Consider the following 12,111-nt stretch of genomic DNA (forward strand, 5'->3'; position numbering starts at 1 on the left):
TTTAATTCCTAGCTCACACATACTGTTTCCCTACACATTATGGTGTAAAGGTATATTGTTACTTAACCTATACCGTGTACATATACACTCTAAAAAATGCTGGGTTATTTTTTTAACCCAACCGCTGGGTTGAGACTGTTGGGTCATTTTATTGGGTTATTTTCTCAATGTTGGGTAGTTTTTTATGTAACCCAACGCTGGATTACCGGTTGTGACCGTTGAAACAGTGAACTCACCCCTCCCATCGACGCCTCAAACAAGGCTTCAGACCAACAACTCTGCCTTCGCGGGCATTTTGGATCACCTCAGAAGATCGTTTTTCAGCAAGGACAGCTGTTATTCGGCGAAAAAAGGTATGTTTTAGAGTATTTAATCTAGAAAACTATTACTGTACCCCAGAAAATGTAAAAGTATGCAAAATAGGGCGATTCACACGACACAAAAAGTCTTGAAGTAACCCCTAGCTTCGTTCTTTTGTTTAAGGTTAGGCCTAACATTATAACGTTACTTTGTTATAACGTTAACGTTACAGCTTTTCCCTGCCTTTTGAATAAGTCAGATACCTCTTTTGGCCAACATTTCCCCTGAAATATGTGACTTATGTGAGTCATTTAGTTCACTAACGTTATGTGTCTTTATATTGGGTTTTTTAAGGTCGACTGTCGGTACGCGAGCGTCGTTTGCTTTATGATACGACATTCGCGTCAGCCGTTTATAAACTATCGCCTTTTTTGTTTCAAATGATCAAAATTAGAGAGTACGTCATGAGTTCATCTTCCAAACCGGGTTTTTGTCCAGTCATGAAACCCTAGATTGAGTCTTGAATAGCTGCTAACAGTTAAGTGTTTATAGTCGGACTTGTTGGACCTATCTCTACTGCAGAGTAACGTTACTTTAGCTGAGTAAGTTAAGTTACCTAAAGCTAACGTATGTAATATATTCATATCTATAAACAGAGAGAAGTAGCGCAGGCTACAATGTTCTTCAGACATAATAATATGCAGTTTTACTTATTAACCACTAGACTAACAAGCTTTAAACAAGCTACAACACACACACACATTTAATATCTTAAGATGTCAGTTTGATAGACATTGCACAACCTTAGTTTATTTGTTAAACTTTTGTGAACAAAAGCATTGAAACTTAATTTCTCCTCCTATCTCAAATTTGTTCCATCACCATGTCCCTTTAGGAGCTCCATAGAATGTGTTATTCATTATATGTGCCTTTGCAAATAAAGTATTTAGTTTTGGTCACGTTCCTACAGGATACAAACTTATTTTGTGTTTTTAGGAAGCATGGTTCAGCCCAGGACGAGCCATCGTCCAGCTACTGGATTCCTGGAGGAACGCCTAAGAAATATCAGAAAGAGATCACGCCGTGAAAACTGCTCAAGCCGTAAAATCTGTGCAAGCCGTGAAAACTCTGCAGGCCGTGAGAAGGATTCTCAAGCCATGAGCAGCATCTTGGATATACCAGGTAAATGTTTAAATTTGTTATCTTTTACTGTTATCTGTTTATTATTTTGGCAAATGCTCTTAATTTCATTGTTAAAATTATTTTTACTTGCAGAGCCAAGTATTTCACCAGACAGGGCAGTGCAAATTTCTGAATGGCTCAAAAATAATATGTGGCCAGCTGACAAAGTAGCAGAATACATGAAAGAAACAGCCATCCATAGGGCTCAGTGGATAAGAGCTAATGGGACAAAAGCGATTGAGGACATAAATTGTGAATTCCCTCGACTCCTTGATACTCCAGGCATGGTAGGTCCAAATCTGTGCTCTTTTTTTTTTTTTCTTTCAGAAAGTCATAATTCCTTTTGATTGTCATTTAAGCTGGTTGATGGCAAAAAAAAAAAAAAAAAATGATCACGATACTTTTTCCATATTGTTCATAACAATATTTATCATGATATATAATTTGATGATGCTGTCAACTTAAAGAGTATCCCAACAATAACTGAAGCCTGGAAAAACCAGAGGGTTTATTAATTAAATTAAACTATAAAAATATAGTTTATAAACAAAAGTAAGATAATGTAAACTTAACTGTGCAAACATGCTTAAACATGCCTTAAAACAATAAAAGTTAGATTGCCTCAAATAATGTCAGCAAACATCTATGAAATGATCCATAAAAACAATTAAATTTTTAAAAATGTGATTAAATTGGCCTATCATGCATATTAATGAAAATAAACTACCATTGTTATATTAATCATTTTAAATCGATCTATATTAATCTCTCATATTTTAAAATGAGATATCAGGTAAAAGTGCTTTCCTTCAGAAGCACATACAAGTTTTTCACATGTCCTTCGGGAGGGAATCACGTCTTATGTTAGCCTGGGAAAACCCAGACAACTTCCAGCAAATTTAGATTTGCTCTGCAAGTAGTCTGGCAAAGAGCTCATTCAAGCCCATTTCTAATCCGGCAAAATAGCGGCACCAATCAGAAACGTTGAGGCGGGCATTACACGATGACGATCGCTCTGATTGGTTTTAGGTCTATCCAATTGCGCCCAGAGGCATTTGAGCGACGTCCGTTGGTGAAGCGCAACTTTTAAATGCATTATTATATTCAAATTGCAAACACATGAGGACAGTCTCCATGAAAGACCCACTGGCAGATGAACGTGATACTACCTTTCTCTCCGAAATGGTAGGAAATTAAATTAGATTTAATAGAGGATTTTAACTGTGACACAATGATTGACGGCAGTTTACGTGACAGATCCGTCTAATAAAGATGACGAAGTTAGTATGTCCCAAAGCTTGCCTACTTTTTTGCTACACATTCAAAACTAAATACCTTTTCTTCACAAAAGAGTACATACTTTTATGGCGTAGTGTAACTTAGGTGAATTGGGACGCAGCATATGGCTTTACACGATGACGATCGCTCTGATTGGTTGGTTCTCTTATGAGAGGTTCTCTCGTATTGCGTAAGCTAGCTTACGCTACGGGAAAGATTCATCTTTTCTGAGATATTGAAGCCAAAAAATTATCCTTAATTTTTGTATCCATTGTCAACGCAGTGCGGCAGCTGCAGACCTTGAGCGGGCTAGCTAGCGAGCTCATAGGTTGCCCTGCGGCAACTGCTGCAGCCTATAGACGAGCTTGGGCGAACTCGCATCCAATGAGAGGCGTCCGCACGCTCACTGCAACAAAGCCCGCCAAAATGGCCGTGACTAGAGTGCATATAAGCGTAGTTCGTAGGCTAGAACCCTGATTTTCATCTCTTCAGCGAAGCTCTTCGCATCTCTGAACTGGAAGCCGCGTCGCCGTTCGAGGGGCATCAACCAAGCGTGGACAGCGCTCGAAGAAGCCGGCCGTCTTCGCCACCTTCAGCCGTCCTGCGAGCTACGCCATCCGGCGACGTATCCTTTTTTAAAGCAAGCTAGTTCTTATGAACTTCACAAAAGAGTACGAGCGTCTTTTTAAAGATGCCTCGCTCCACTTGCGCCTCATGCCGCGCCCCTCACAGCACCGGAGACCGCCACGTCATCTGCGCTCTCTGCCTGGGACTGGGGCATGCAGAGCTCGCCCTCGCTGAAGGCGGATGCGATCTCTGCGAGGAGCTTCCGATGTCCACCCTGCGGGCTCGACTCGAAGCGCTCAGGACCGAAGCCGCCACGCCGCCTTCCATTCAGCCGCGCAGTAAAAAGCGCCGCTCTCAAAGGCTGCCGGAACCAGTGGTAGAAGCGATTGCCTCGCCGGAGCCCCTCCCTCGAGCATCGCCTTCACCCTCCCCGCCCACCCGGGACGCGCAGTTGCCGCCGGGCCATCTCGGACGAAGAAGCGGAGGATAAGGGCTGTTCCATCATGGCTTCGGACAGCGAGGAGTGGTCAGGCTCACACACCTCCTCCTCAGCCCAGGAATCCAGCAGGACCCACGCCGGAGTCGAAGGGGAACTAACGCGCCTCCTCACACAGGCCATTGACCGCCTCGGGCTCGAGTGGTCACCGCCCCCTGAGCAGGCTCCCAACAGACTCCACGCCGCACCTTTGCCCGCCCTCCGCGAGATGGCGGTCTAAGCTGGTGCTCCCGTCTAAGGCCTGCAGAACTACTTCCGCCTGTGTTGGCCGCGCCTATACCGCCGCCGGCCAAGCCGCATCTGCTCTGCATTCCATGGCCGTCTTACAGACAGAGGCTATTTCAGATCTGACTAGCCGACTTGGGAGAAGCTGAACGCACTACGCGCCGCTCTCTCTGTCCGGTCTCTTCGGTTCCGCGGTGAGTGGCATTGTTGACCGTTTCTCGAAGCCCAAGCCATGAATCTCTTTCTGCCTCGTCGCGCTAGCTCCTCTGCAGGCCGCCCACGTGACCAGCCTCCTGCACGAGCCTCTTCACAGCGCCCAGCTCAACAAGCCAGACTTCTCAGCGTCGACAGGGCGGCCGCCCTCGATCGCGCTCAGACAGCCGCCGCAGACCGCCGCCCCCCTGCGGGCCTCGGCCTAAGATTGTACTGAAACCTGAGCAACCGAAGTCCTCCTAACGTTGTTGAGAAAACGACGGCTCAGTCCCGCCACGGCCGGACCACCGTCAAAGCTTCGCTCCCTGTCAGTCCCCTTCTCTCAGGCTACTGCAGTGGTGGATTCAGCAGCCAACAAGCCGGCGATACTACCCGTTTGCCTGCACTCAAACGCCGTTTTCACGGCGACCCAAAGAAATCTTGTAAAGAGTAAACATGCCTTATGTGTAGAAAATGTGCCCACAATCTAGTGTTCACCTCTACACACAAGCATTACACGTTCCGTGTCCCCATCAGAGCACACTCAAAAGCGGTTACGAACCACTCCAGTGTTAGAGTCAATAAATGCGACTCCAGCGAATACATCGCGTGCGCCCATTCTCTGCCCGCTCTGTCACACGGCCAGCAAACACTTCTCTGTATGTAAGTCCCGTGCCCGTGGCTATGCTTGCGCATCACTTAACAGGCGTGACTCTTTCCCCATTCACCTCAATCGGAAGTCACTCACAGAACAGCCTGTCCATGCTGTCTGCGAGCAGTCCAGCATAAGCACAGTAAGCGCGCTCACACATTCTGTTCAGCGGCTGTGTGCGGCAATCAGAGCGATTTGGCCATTCACCCTCTAACATTACGCTTCAAAGCGTGGGAAGATATTCCAGGGATATCCGAATGGGTGTTAAGCACAATAAAACAGGGCTATTTGCTACAGTTCGATCGCCGTCCTCCTTGCTTCAGAGCTGGCTCGAAACTACTTTGAACACGGAAGCAGCGTGCATGCTTCGTTCAGAAATAGCAAACCTTCTGTGCAAAAGGGCCATAGAGAGAGTGCCGCCTCCCTGAGCTGAGTCGGGGTTTTACAGCCGTTATTTTCTTGTCCCCAAGAAAGATGGCGGCCTCAGACCAATATTAGATCTCAGGGTTTTGAACAAAGCGCTTGCAAAAAGACCGTTCAAAATGCTTACAACCAGCAAACTCCTCGCGCATGTGCGCCAGGGGACTGGTTTATTTCTCTCGATCTGAAAAATGCATACTTTCAGATTCAGATAAATCCCGTCACAGGCCATTCTTGAGATTCAGCCTTTGACGGCCAGGTTTATCAATACACCGTCCTTCCGTTCGGCCTGTCCTTAGCACCCGTACTTTCACGAAGTGCATGGGCGCTGGCGCTCGCACCCCTGCGGAGTCAGGGTTTGCGAATTCTGAACTATTTGGATGATTGGCTGATTTTGGCGCAATCACATACGGAGCTTCTGTCTCACAGACAGTTCTCCTCAGTCATCTGAACAGTTTGGGCCTTGCAGTCAATTGGACCAAGAGCTCACTACAGCCCAGTCAGGCAATTTCCTTCCTTGGAATAGAACTAGACTCAGTGGCAATGACGGCTCGCTTATCTACACAGCACGCGCGCCGTGTGCAGCGACTAGCCGCGTCATTTCAGATGAACAGCCTCACACCTCTGAAGAAATTTCAGAGAGTGCTAGGCTACATGGCCTCAGCCGCAGCAGTACTTCAGCTGGGTTTACTGCACATCGCCCGCTTCAGCATTGGCTAAACACCCGCGCGTCTCGCCGGGCTTGGGCCACGAGCCGCCAGCCCATCAAGGTGACTCAGACCTGTATTTCAGCTCTGCAGCCCTGGACAGTGGCGAATGGTATCAGCGGGGAGTGACAATGGGAGCTGTATCTCGCCGAAAAGTCATCTCGACAGACACGTCCAACACGGGTTGGGGCGCGGTCTCGCGAGGGCTCTCCGGTTTTCGGCCTATGGTCAGTTCAGGAAAAGCTCCTTCACATAAATTGTCTGGAAATGATAGCGGTCGAGTGCGCGCTCATGCGCTTTCTCCGGTCATTCAGGGTCACCACGTCCTGGTCCGTTCGGACAACAGATCTGTGGAATCCTACCTAAACCGTCAGGGCGGTGTCAGATCCAGGAACCTCTTCCATCTGGCCGAAACGCATACTGAGTTGGTCCCAGTGCCACCTGCGCTCGCTGAGGGCGACGCGCGTGCCAGGCCACCTGAGCGGCGGCCCGGACAGACTGTCCAGAGACAATATTCCCCCAGGGAATGGTCCCTGCACGCTCAAACAGTCCAGGCGTTATGGCACCTATTCGGCAGAGCGGAGATAGACCTCTTTGCGTCCAAAGAGAACTCTCACTGCCCAATATTTTTCTCGAGCGAGGCGCGCTGGCCCAGGACTGGCCCAGGCGCCCGCTTTACGCCTTCCCTCCCGTCTCGCTATTGCCACAGGTAATGCAGAGGATCAGGAAGCAGCGTCACTCGGTGCTCCTCATAGCCCGCGTTGGGAGAATCAGACATGGTTCCGGAGCTTACGCAGCTGTCACTGACAGCGCCGTGGCCCATCCCAGTGAGAGCAGATTTCCTCTCTCAAGCTCGCGGCACAATCTGGCATCCCCACCCAGAGCGCTGGGCGCTGCATGCGTGGGTGATCAACGACTACCCGTCGCTCTGCCAGAAGGAGTAATAAACACCATCATACACGCTAGAGCCCCTTCCACGAGAAGACTCTATGCGTTAAAATGGTCTGTGTTCTCAAAATGGTGCACCGACCGAGACCTGGACCCGCGGACATGTGGGGTGTCGTCGCTGCTCGTATTTATACAAGAGCTGCTGGATAAGGGCAGATCCCCATCCACGCTCAAAGTGTATGTGGCGGCCGTTGCGGCATTCGCTGAACCCCTGCACGGCCAGTCATGGGGTAAAAACGAGCTGGTCATCCGGCTTCCTCAGGGAGCTAGAAGGATGAACCCCCGCGCCCCCATCGGTTCCTATCTGGGATCTTTCTATAGTTCTCGAAACTATGAAAGCCCCCTTTCGAACCACTTCAATCCGTGGATTTGAAATACCTTTCACTCAAAACCGTTTTCTGACTGCCCTGTCATCAGTCAAACGTGTGGGAGACCTTCACGCGCTGTCTGTCAGCGCTGCGTGTCTTGAGTTTGGACCAAGTGACTCCAAGGTCATTTTAAAGCCTAGACACGGCTATGTTCCCAAGGTGATCGGTACTCCTTTCAGAGCACAGGTCATTTCCCTATCGGCGCTGCCAGCACCCGATAGCGAACGCGACGCCAATCTCCTTTGCCCGGTCAGAGCACTGAGATTGTATACTGCGTGCTCTGCCGCTTTCAGACGCTCTGAGCAGCTTTTCGCTTCGTTCGGAGGGCGCACCAAAGGTCTTGCCGCCTCGAAACAGACACTATCTAGATGGATAGTGGACGCTATTGCTGCTGCATACGCGTCAAAAGACCTGCCATGCCCGTTGGGCATTAGGGCTCACTCCACTAGAGGCATGGCATCCTCGTGGGCATGGTCCAGCGGGATTTCCATTCACGACATATGTGTTGGCAGCTGGGATGGACTTCCCCCTCCACCTTTGTCAGATTTTTACAATATGGAAGTGCCCGCTCTGCAGGCAAAACTACTAGCGGTTTAATACGCTACAGCTCCCCTGGTGAGCTGCACTGATGGGACACATTCCACACAGACCGGCACCGCCGCTCTGTCGTTCCCTTCCCACTATGTGCTTATGTATTACACAATCAATGACCCGCATTCTTGCCGGCCAAATATTATTTCCCCACTCATAAGGGCTCCCCGGGTCCCCCTTAATTCCCTGGGGCTCATACAGTGGATGCTTGGCGCACGGCGTTGACAATGGGTTCCCGTGAGCGTAAGCTAGCTTACGCAATACGAGAGAACCTCTCGTAAGAGAACGTATCGGTTACCTAACGTTACCTCGGTTCTCTCTAGATGAGGGAACGAGTATTGCGTAGCCGGCCGTGCTCGCGCTACGAGCGACTTTTCGCTTCAGTCAATGAAAACCAGGATTCCAGCCTACGAACTACGCTTATATGCACTCTAGTCACGCCCATTTTGGCGGGCTTTGTTGCAGTGAGCGCGGACGCCTCTCATTGGATGCGAGTTCGCCCAAGCTCGTCTATAGGCTGCAGCAGTTGCCGCAGAGCAACCTATGAGCTCGCTAGCTAGCCCGCTCAAGGTCTGCAGCTGCCGCACTGCGTTGACAATGGATACAAAAATTAAGGATAATTTTTTGGCTTCAATATCTCAGAAAAGATGAATCTTTCCCGTAGCGTAAGCTAGCTTACGCAATACTCGTTCCCTCATCTAGAGAGAACCGAGGTTACGTTAGGTAACCGATACGTTTTAGGTCTATCCAATTGCGCCCAGAGGCATTTGAGTCCCCTTTGGAAATGAGTTATTAATGAAGCTTTGCCAGACCATAACTCAGTTACTACTGAGAATGGTCTGGTTTTTACCAAGTTAGTCTTATGTTTCAGTTTTTACAAAAATAACTTGAATGAGAAAATAAAGTGTGGGTCATGCTTGATGTTAAAAAGAGTTGTCAAGCGCAATAAGCCACAGAAAAATATCTCAGTGTCTTACTCGCACTGACTGACTTAAAACTTAACTTTTTGACTTTTTACTTAAGCGCGTGCTTAGAAAGCCTCATATCTTTGTCACCATGTGATCCTCAGTTCAGTTTTTTTAGCAGTATTCGGAACTACGCTTGAACATCAGATACACAAACGTTTTCACAAAAATGAACAGCAGTTTAAACATTTTTTTTTTTTTTTAAGTTTTTTATTTTTGTATACAGTATAATTGTGCTTCAAATAAAACAAATATTTACCTACATCTTATTCTTGTTTAAAAGCATTTACATAATATATATGAATGTATATGGAGCGTGATAAAAAGTTAGGCGCACCAGTGCAACCAAGGCAAAGGTGTGTTCCGGGTTTAAAGGGATAGTTCACCCAAAAATGAAAAGTCTGTCATTATTTACTCACCCTCATGTTATCATTTAGTCACAGTCTGAAGCCCTGTAACATATATATTTTTTTTTTCCAATCTCTTGTGTGGTATTAGCTGAAGAACATTGTGTCTTTTAGGGATATATTTTTAAATTGGGAAATTCTGGAAAATTAATAATCTTAAAAACCAACTTAAAAAAGGTTTGAAATGGGTTAAACACTCTCAATAAAGACGGAAGACAGGGCATTGCCTTTGAAGTGTTTAAAATAAGCTAATGCACTATTGATTTGTCACTTTCAGATTTCACAAGACTTCTCTATATTATTCCCCGACCATGCAGAGAGAATTTGTCAAAATTGGAAATTGAGTTTCAAAGACAAAATCCTTCACTTCGCCAGCCAGGAGAAAAAGGCTCAGGAGCTTCTCCACAATGTAGAAAATTTGTTTCCAGGTACAGTTGTGAATGCAAGTTCAGCTCCAACCCAAACTTTATAATAATAGAGTCTCTGCCTTAGAATAATGACAGTAAAATAATTAATTGATACAAATTATTAATCTGCACAGAAGTCCAAAGTGACATTGCACTCAGGCTGCTACCTGTGATACTGCCCACCCCTGTCTACAAAAACGGGATGAAAATGTTCAAACCAAGCTTGGAAGAAAATATCAAGTCTTTCATTGAATTCAAGAATGTAAGTAATGTAGCATTGCACACATCACTATACAGACCATACTAAGAGCAACTTAAAATGGCTAAACATATCAACAGTCATTTCAAAGTTTGATACAAAAAGCAGAAAAATGCTGGGAGTGCTTCTTGGGTGTAAAAGTGTGTAAATACTTCTGGTGCTCTTCAGTGAAGGGATCCACATATATCTTAAGAATATAAGATTCTTACCTGCTCAACCTAAGTAGCTGTTATTGATTACTGGTCTTAACAAGGAAGTGAGCTGTTTGTCAAACACTTCAAGCCCTGACGAAGGCCTTGCTGGCTGAAACGCGTAGGCATGTTTTTATTTTATTAGACTAGCCATGGATTAATAAAGGCTTTTTAACCTTCATCCTCCTGAGTGCCTCAGGCCCTTTTCTTAAGTCATTTCAAAGTATCAATTCTCGTATCGCACAGAGAAGGACAACAATATATCGCCATATCGATATTTTGTCCCACCCCTAATTTTGTATATAATGCTGCATTGTGTTGTGAGTTGTATGTTTTTAACATTCTTTTGTTTTGAACAGGTTGGGACCAACATAGTTGAATACTTGGCAGGTGGCTGGGCTCACTAAACCCTTCCCCTTCGTCCTTGGTCTTGGGGATGACAGTCAGTGCCATCAGGCCTTTGTAATTGTTGGCAAACAGGCACTATACAGCAAAACACTCTCCTTGGTGCTGTGGACACATGCTTTAAACTTTTTTTATGTTTTGGACATCCATTTCCCAAAGCAGTGCGCACCAGTGTGGGAATTTTTGCAGACTGTTGTCTACAAACTCCCAGGAACAGAATCCCCTTCAGTAAGACTGCTCCGTGGATATTTGTCATGTTAAGCAGTACTGGAACCAAAAAAACTAACCCTCTCTAAAATGTTATGAGTTTATATGAAGAGGAAAATTGTCAGACTAATGCATATATCTAAAGCATTTTACTTGTGCCACTGTGTTCTTGTGCCACTTTGTTAACCTTACTCTCTAAAAAGCTATGAGTTTAAATTAAGATTAAACTAAAAGTTTAAGTGTCAAACTAATTTATAAAGCACTTGTGCCACTTTGATAACCAATGTTAAAAGTGAAGCTGTAATTCAATGTTAAAAGTGAAGCTAATGTAATTTAATGTTAAAAGTGAAGCTATAATGTAATTTAATGTTAAATGAGAAGCTAATGTAATTTAATGTTAAAAGTGAAGCTAATGTAATTTATTGATGTTAATTATTTTTTAAATATTTTTCATTATTTATTATTTATTTATTAAATATTTTTTAAATATTTCTAAACAAATTGGAATGAAATGTTTTATATGCTGTTTTATTGTTCATTGAGCATGAAAAATTGCCTTTTTTCTATGAATTTCTTTTTATATTACATTTGGATGTTCTTTCTTATTAATAAATCTTCTCCTTTTGATTATTACTGTTTCCTCTGGTAATTCTCTGCACTCAGTATTTTCAAACCTATTTCAGGTTTGTTTTTAACCAGCAATGTAGTAATTTTTAATCAATAGTTGAGTTCAATTAAACAATCCAGCATGTTGGGTCAAAGATTTAACCCAACCAACTGGGTTAAAATAACCCACCGCTGGGTTAGTCCATATTTGACCCAGCGTTGGGTTGCCAAAATAACCCACATTGGGTTGTTTTAACCCAGCAATTTTTTAGAGTGATACTACCAAATTCACTACATATATTGGTTTGAGAATTTGGGCACTTTAACTGATTACTGTTTATTTATGCATTGTGGAACGCACTGACCTTCATATGCATCGATGAAACTGCTTTCATTAGTGTTGACCCAGATAAAAAAATCACTGGTGTTGGTTGCTATGGCGACGAAAGTTCAAAGAAGTCCTAAAGAGATTCTTCCGGGGCAACTAACTGCACATGCGCAACCTGCCAACGCTGTTACGATCCTGTGTTGTCTGCCCCGTTCACTGTCCTTGTCTAAAAAAACTACAATTCCCACAATTCCCGGACTCCCTCAATGCCTGCACTCATCATTGTTCTCACCTGTGTCTCGTTCAGTCTTCATTGTGTCTGTGTATTTAAACCCTGGTTCTTTGTTTAGTCCTTGTCGATCGTTGTTGTATGTTTATAATGTTTTCTAGTGTTTCTTGATGTTTGTTCA

At 45.2% G+C, this 12,111-nt stretch overlaps 1 protein-coding gene across 1 annotated transcript; it reads left to right on the forward strand.

Moving 5' to 3' along the window:
* The first annotated feature begins 259 nt into the window (after window positions 1–259).
* Window positions 260–11,167, forward strand: LOC127648409 (uncharacterized). Its single transcript, XM_052133075.1, has 6 exons — window positions 260–353; window positions 1,297–1,482; window positions 1,576–1,769; window positions 9,576–9,726; window positions 9,840–9,967; window positions 10,515–11,167. The coding sequence occupies exons 2-6, from the start codon at window positions 1,302–1,304 to the stop codon at window positions 10,560–10,562; spliced, it is 702 nt and encodes a 233-aa protein (XP_051989035.1). The 5' UTR covers window positions 260–353; window positions 1,297–1,301; the 3' UTR covers window positions 10,563–11,167.
* Window positions 11,168–12,111: the final 944 nt, after the last annotated feature.

Source organism: Xyrauchen texanus, chromosome 8 (assembly GCF_025860055.1).
Source record: "Xyrauchen texanus isolate HMW12.3.18 chromosome 8, RBS_HiC_50CHRs, whole genome shotgun sequence".
NCBI lineage: Eukaryota > Metazoa > Chordata > Actinopteri > Cypriniformes > Catostomidae > Xyrauchen > Xyrauchen texanus.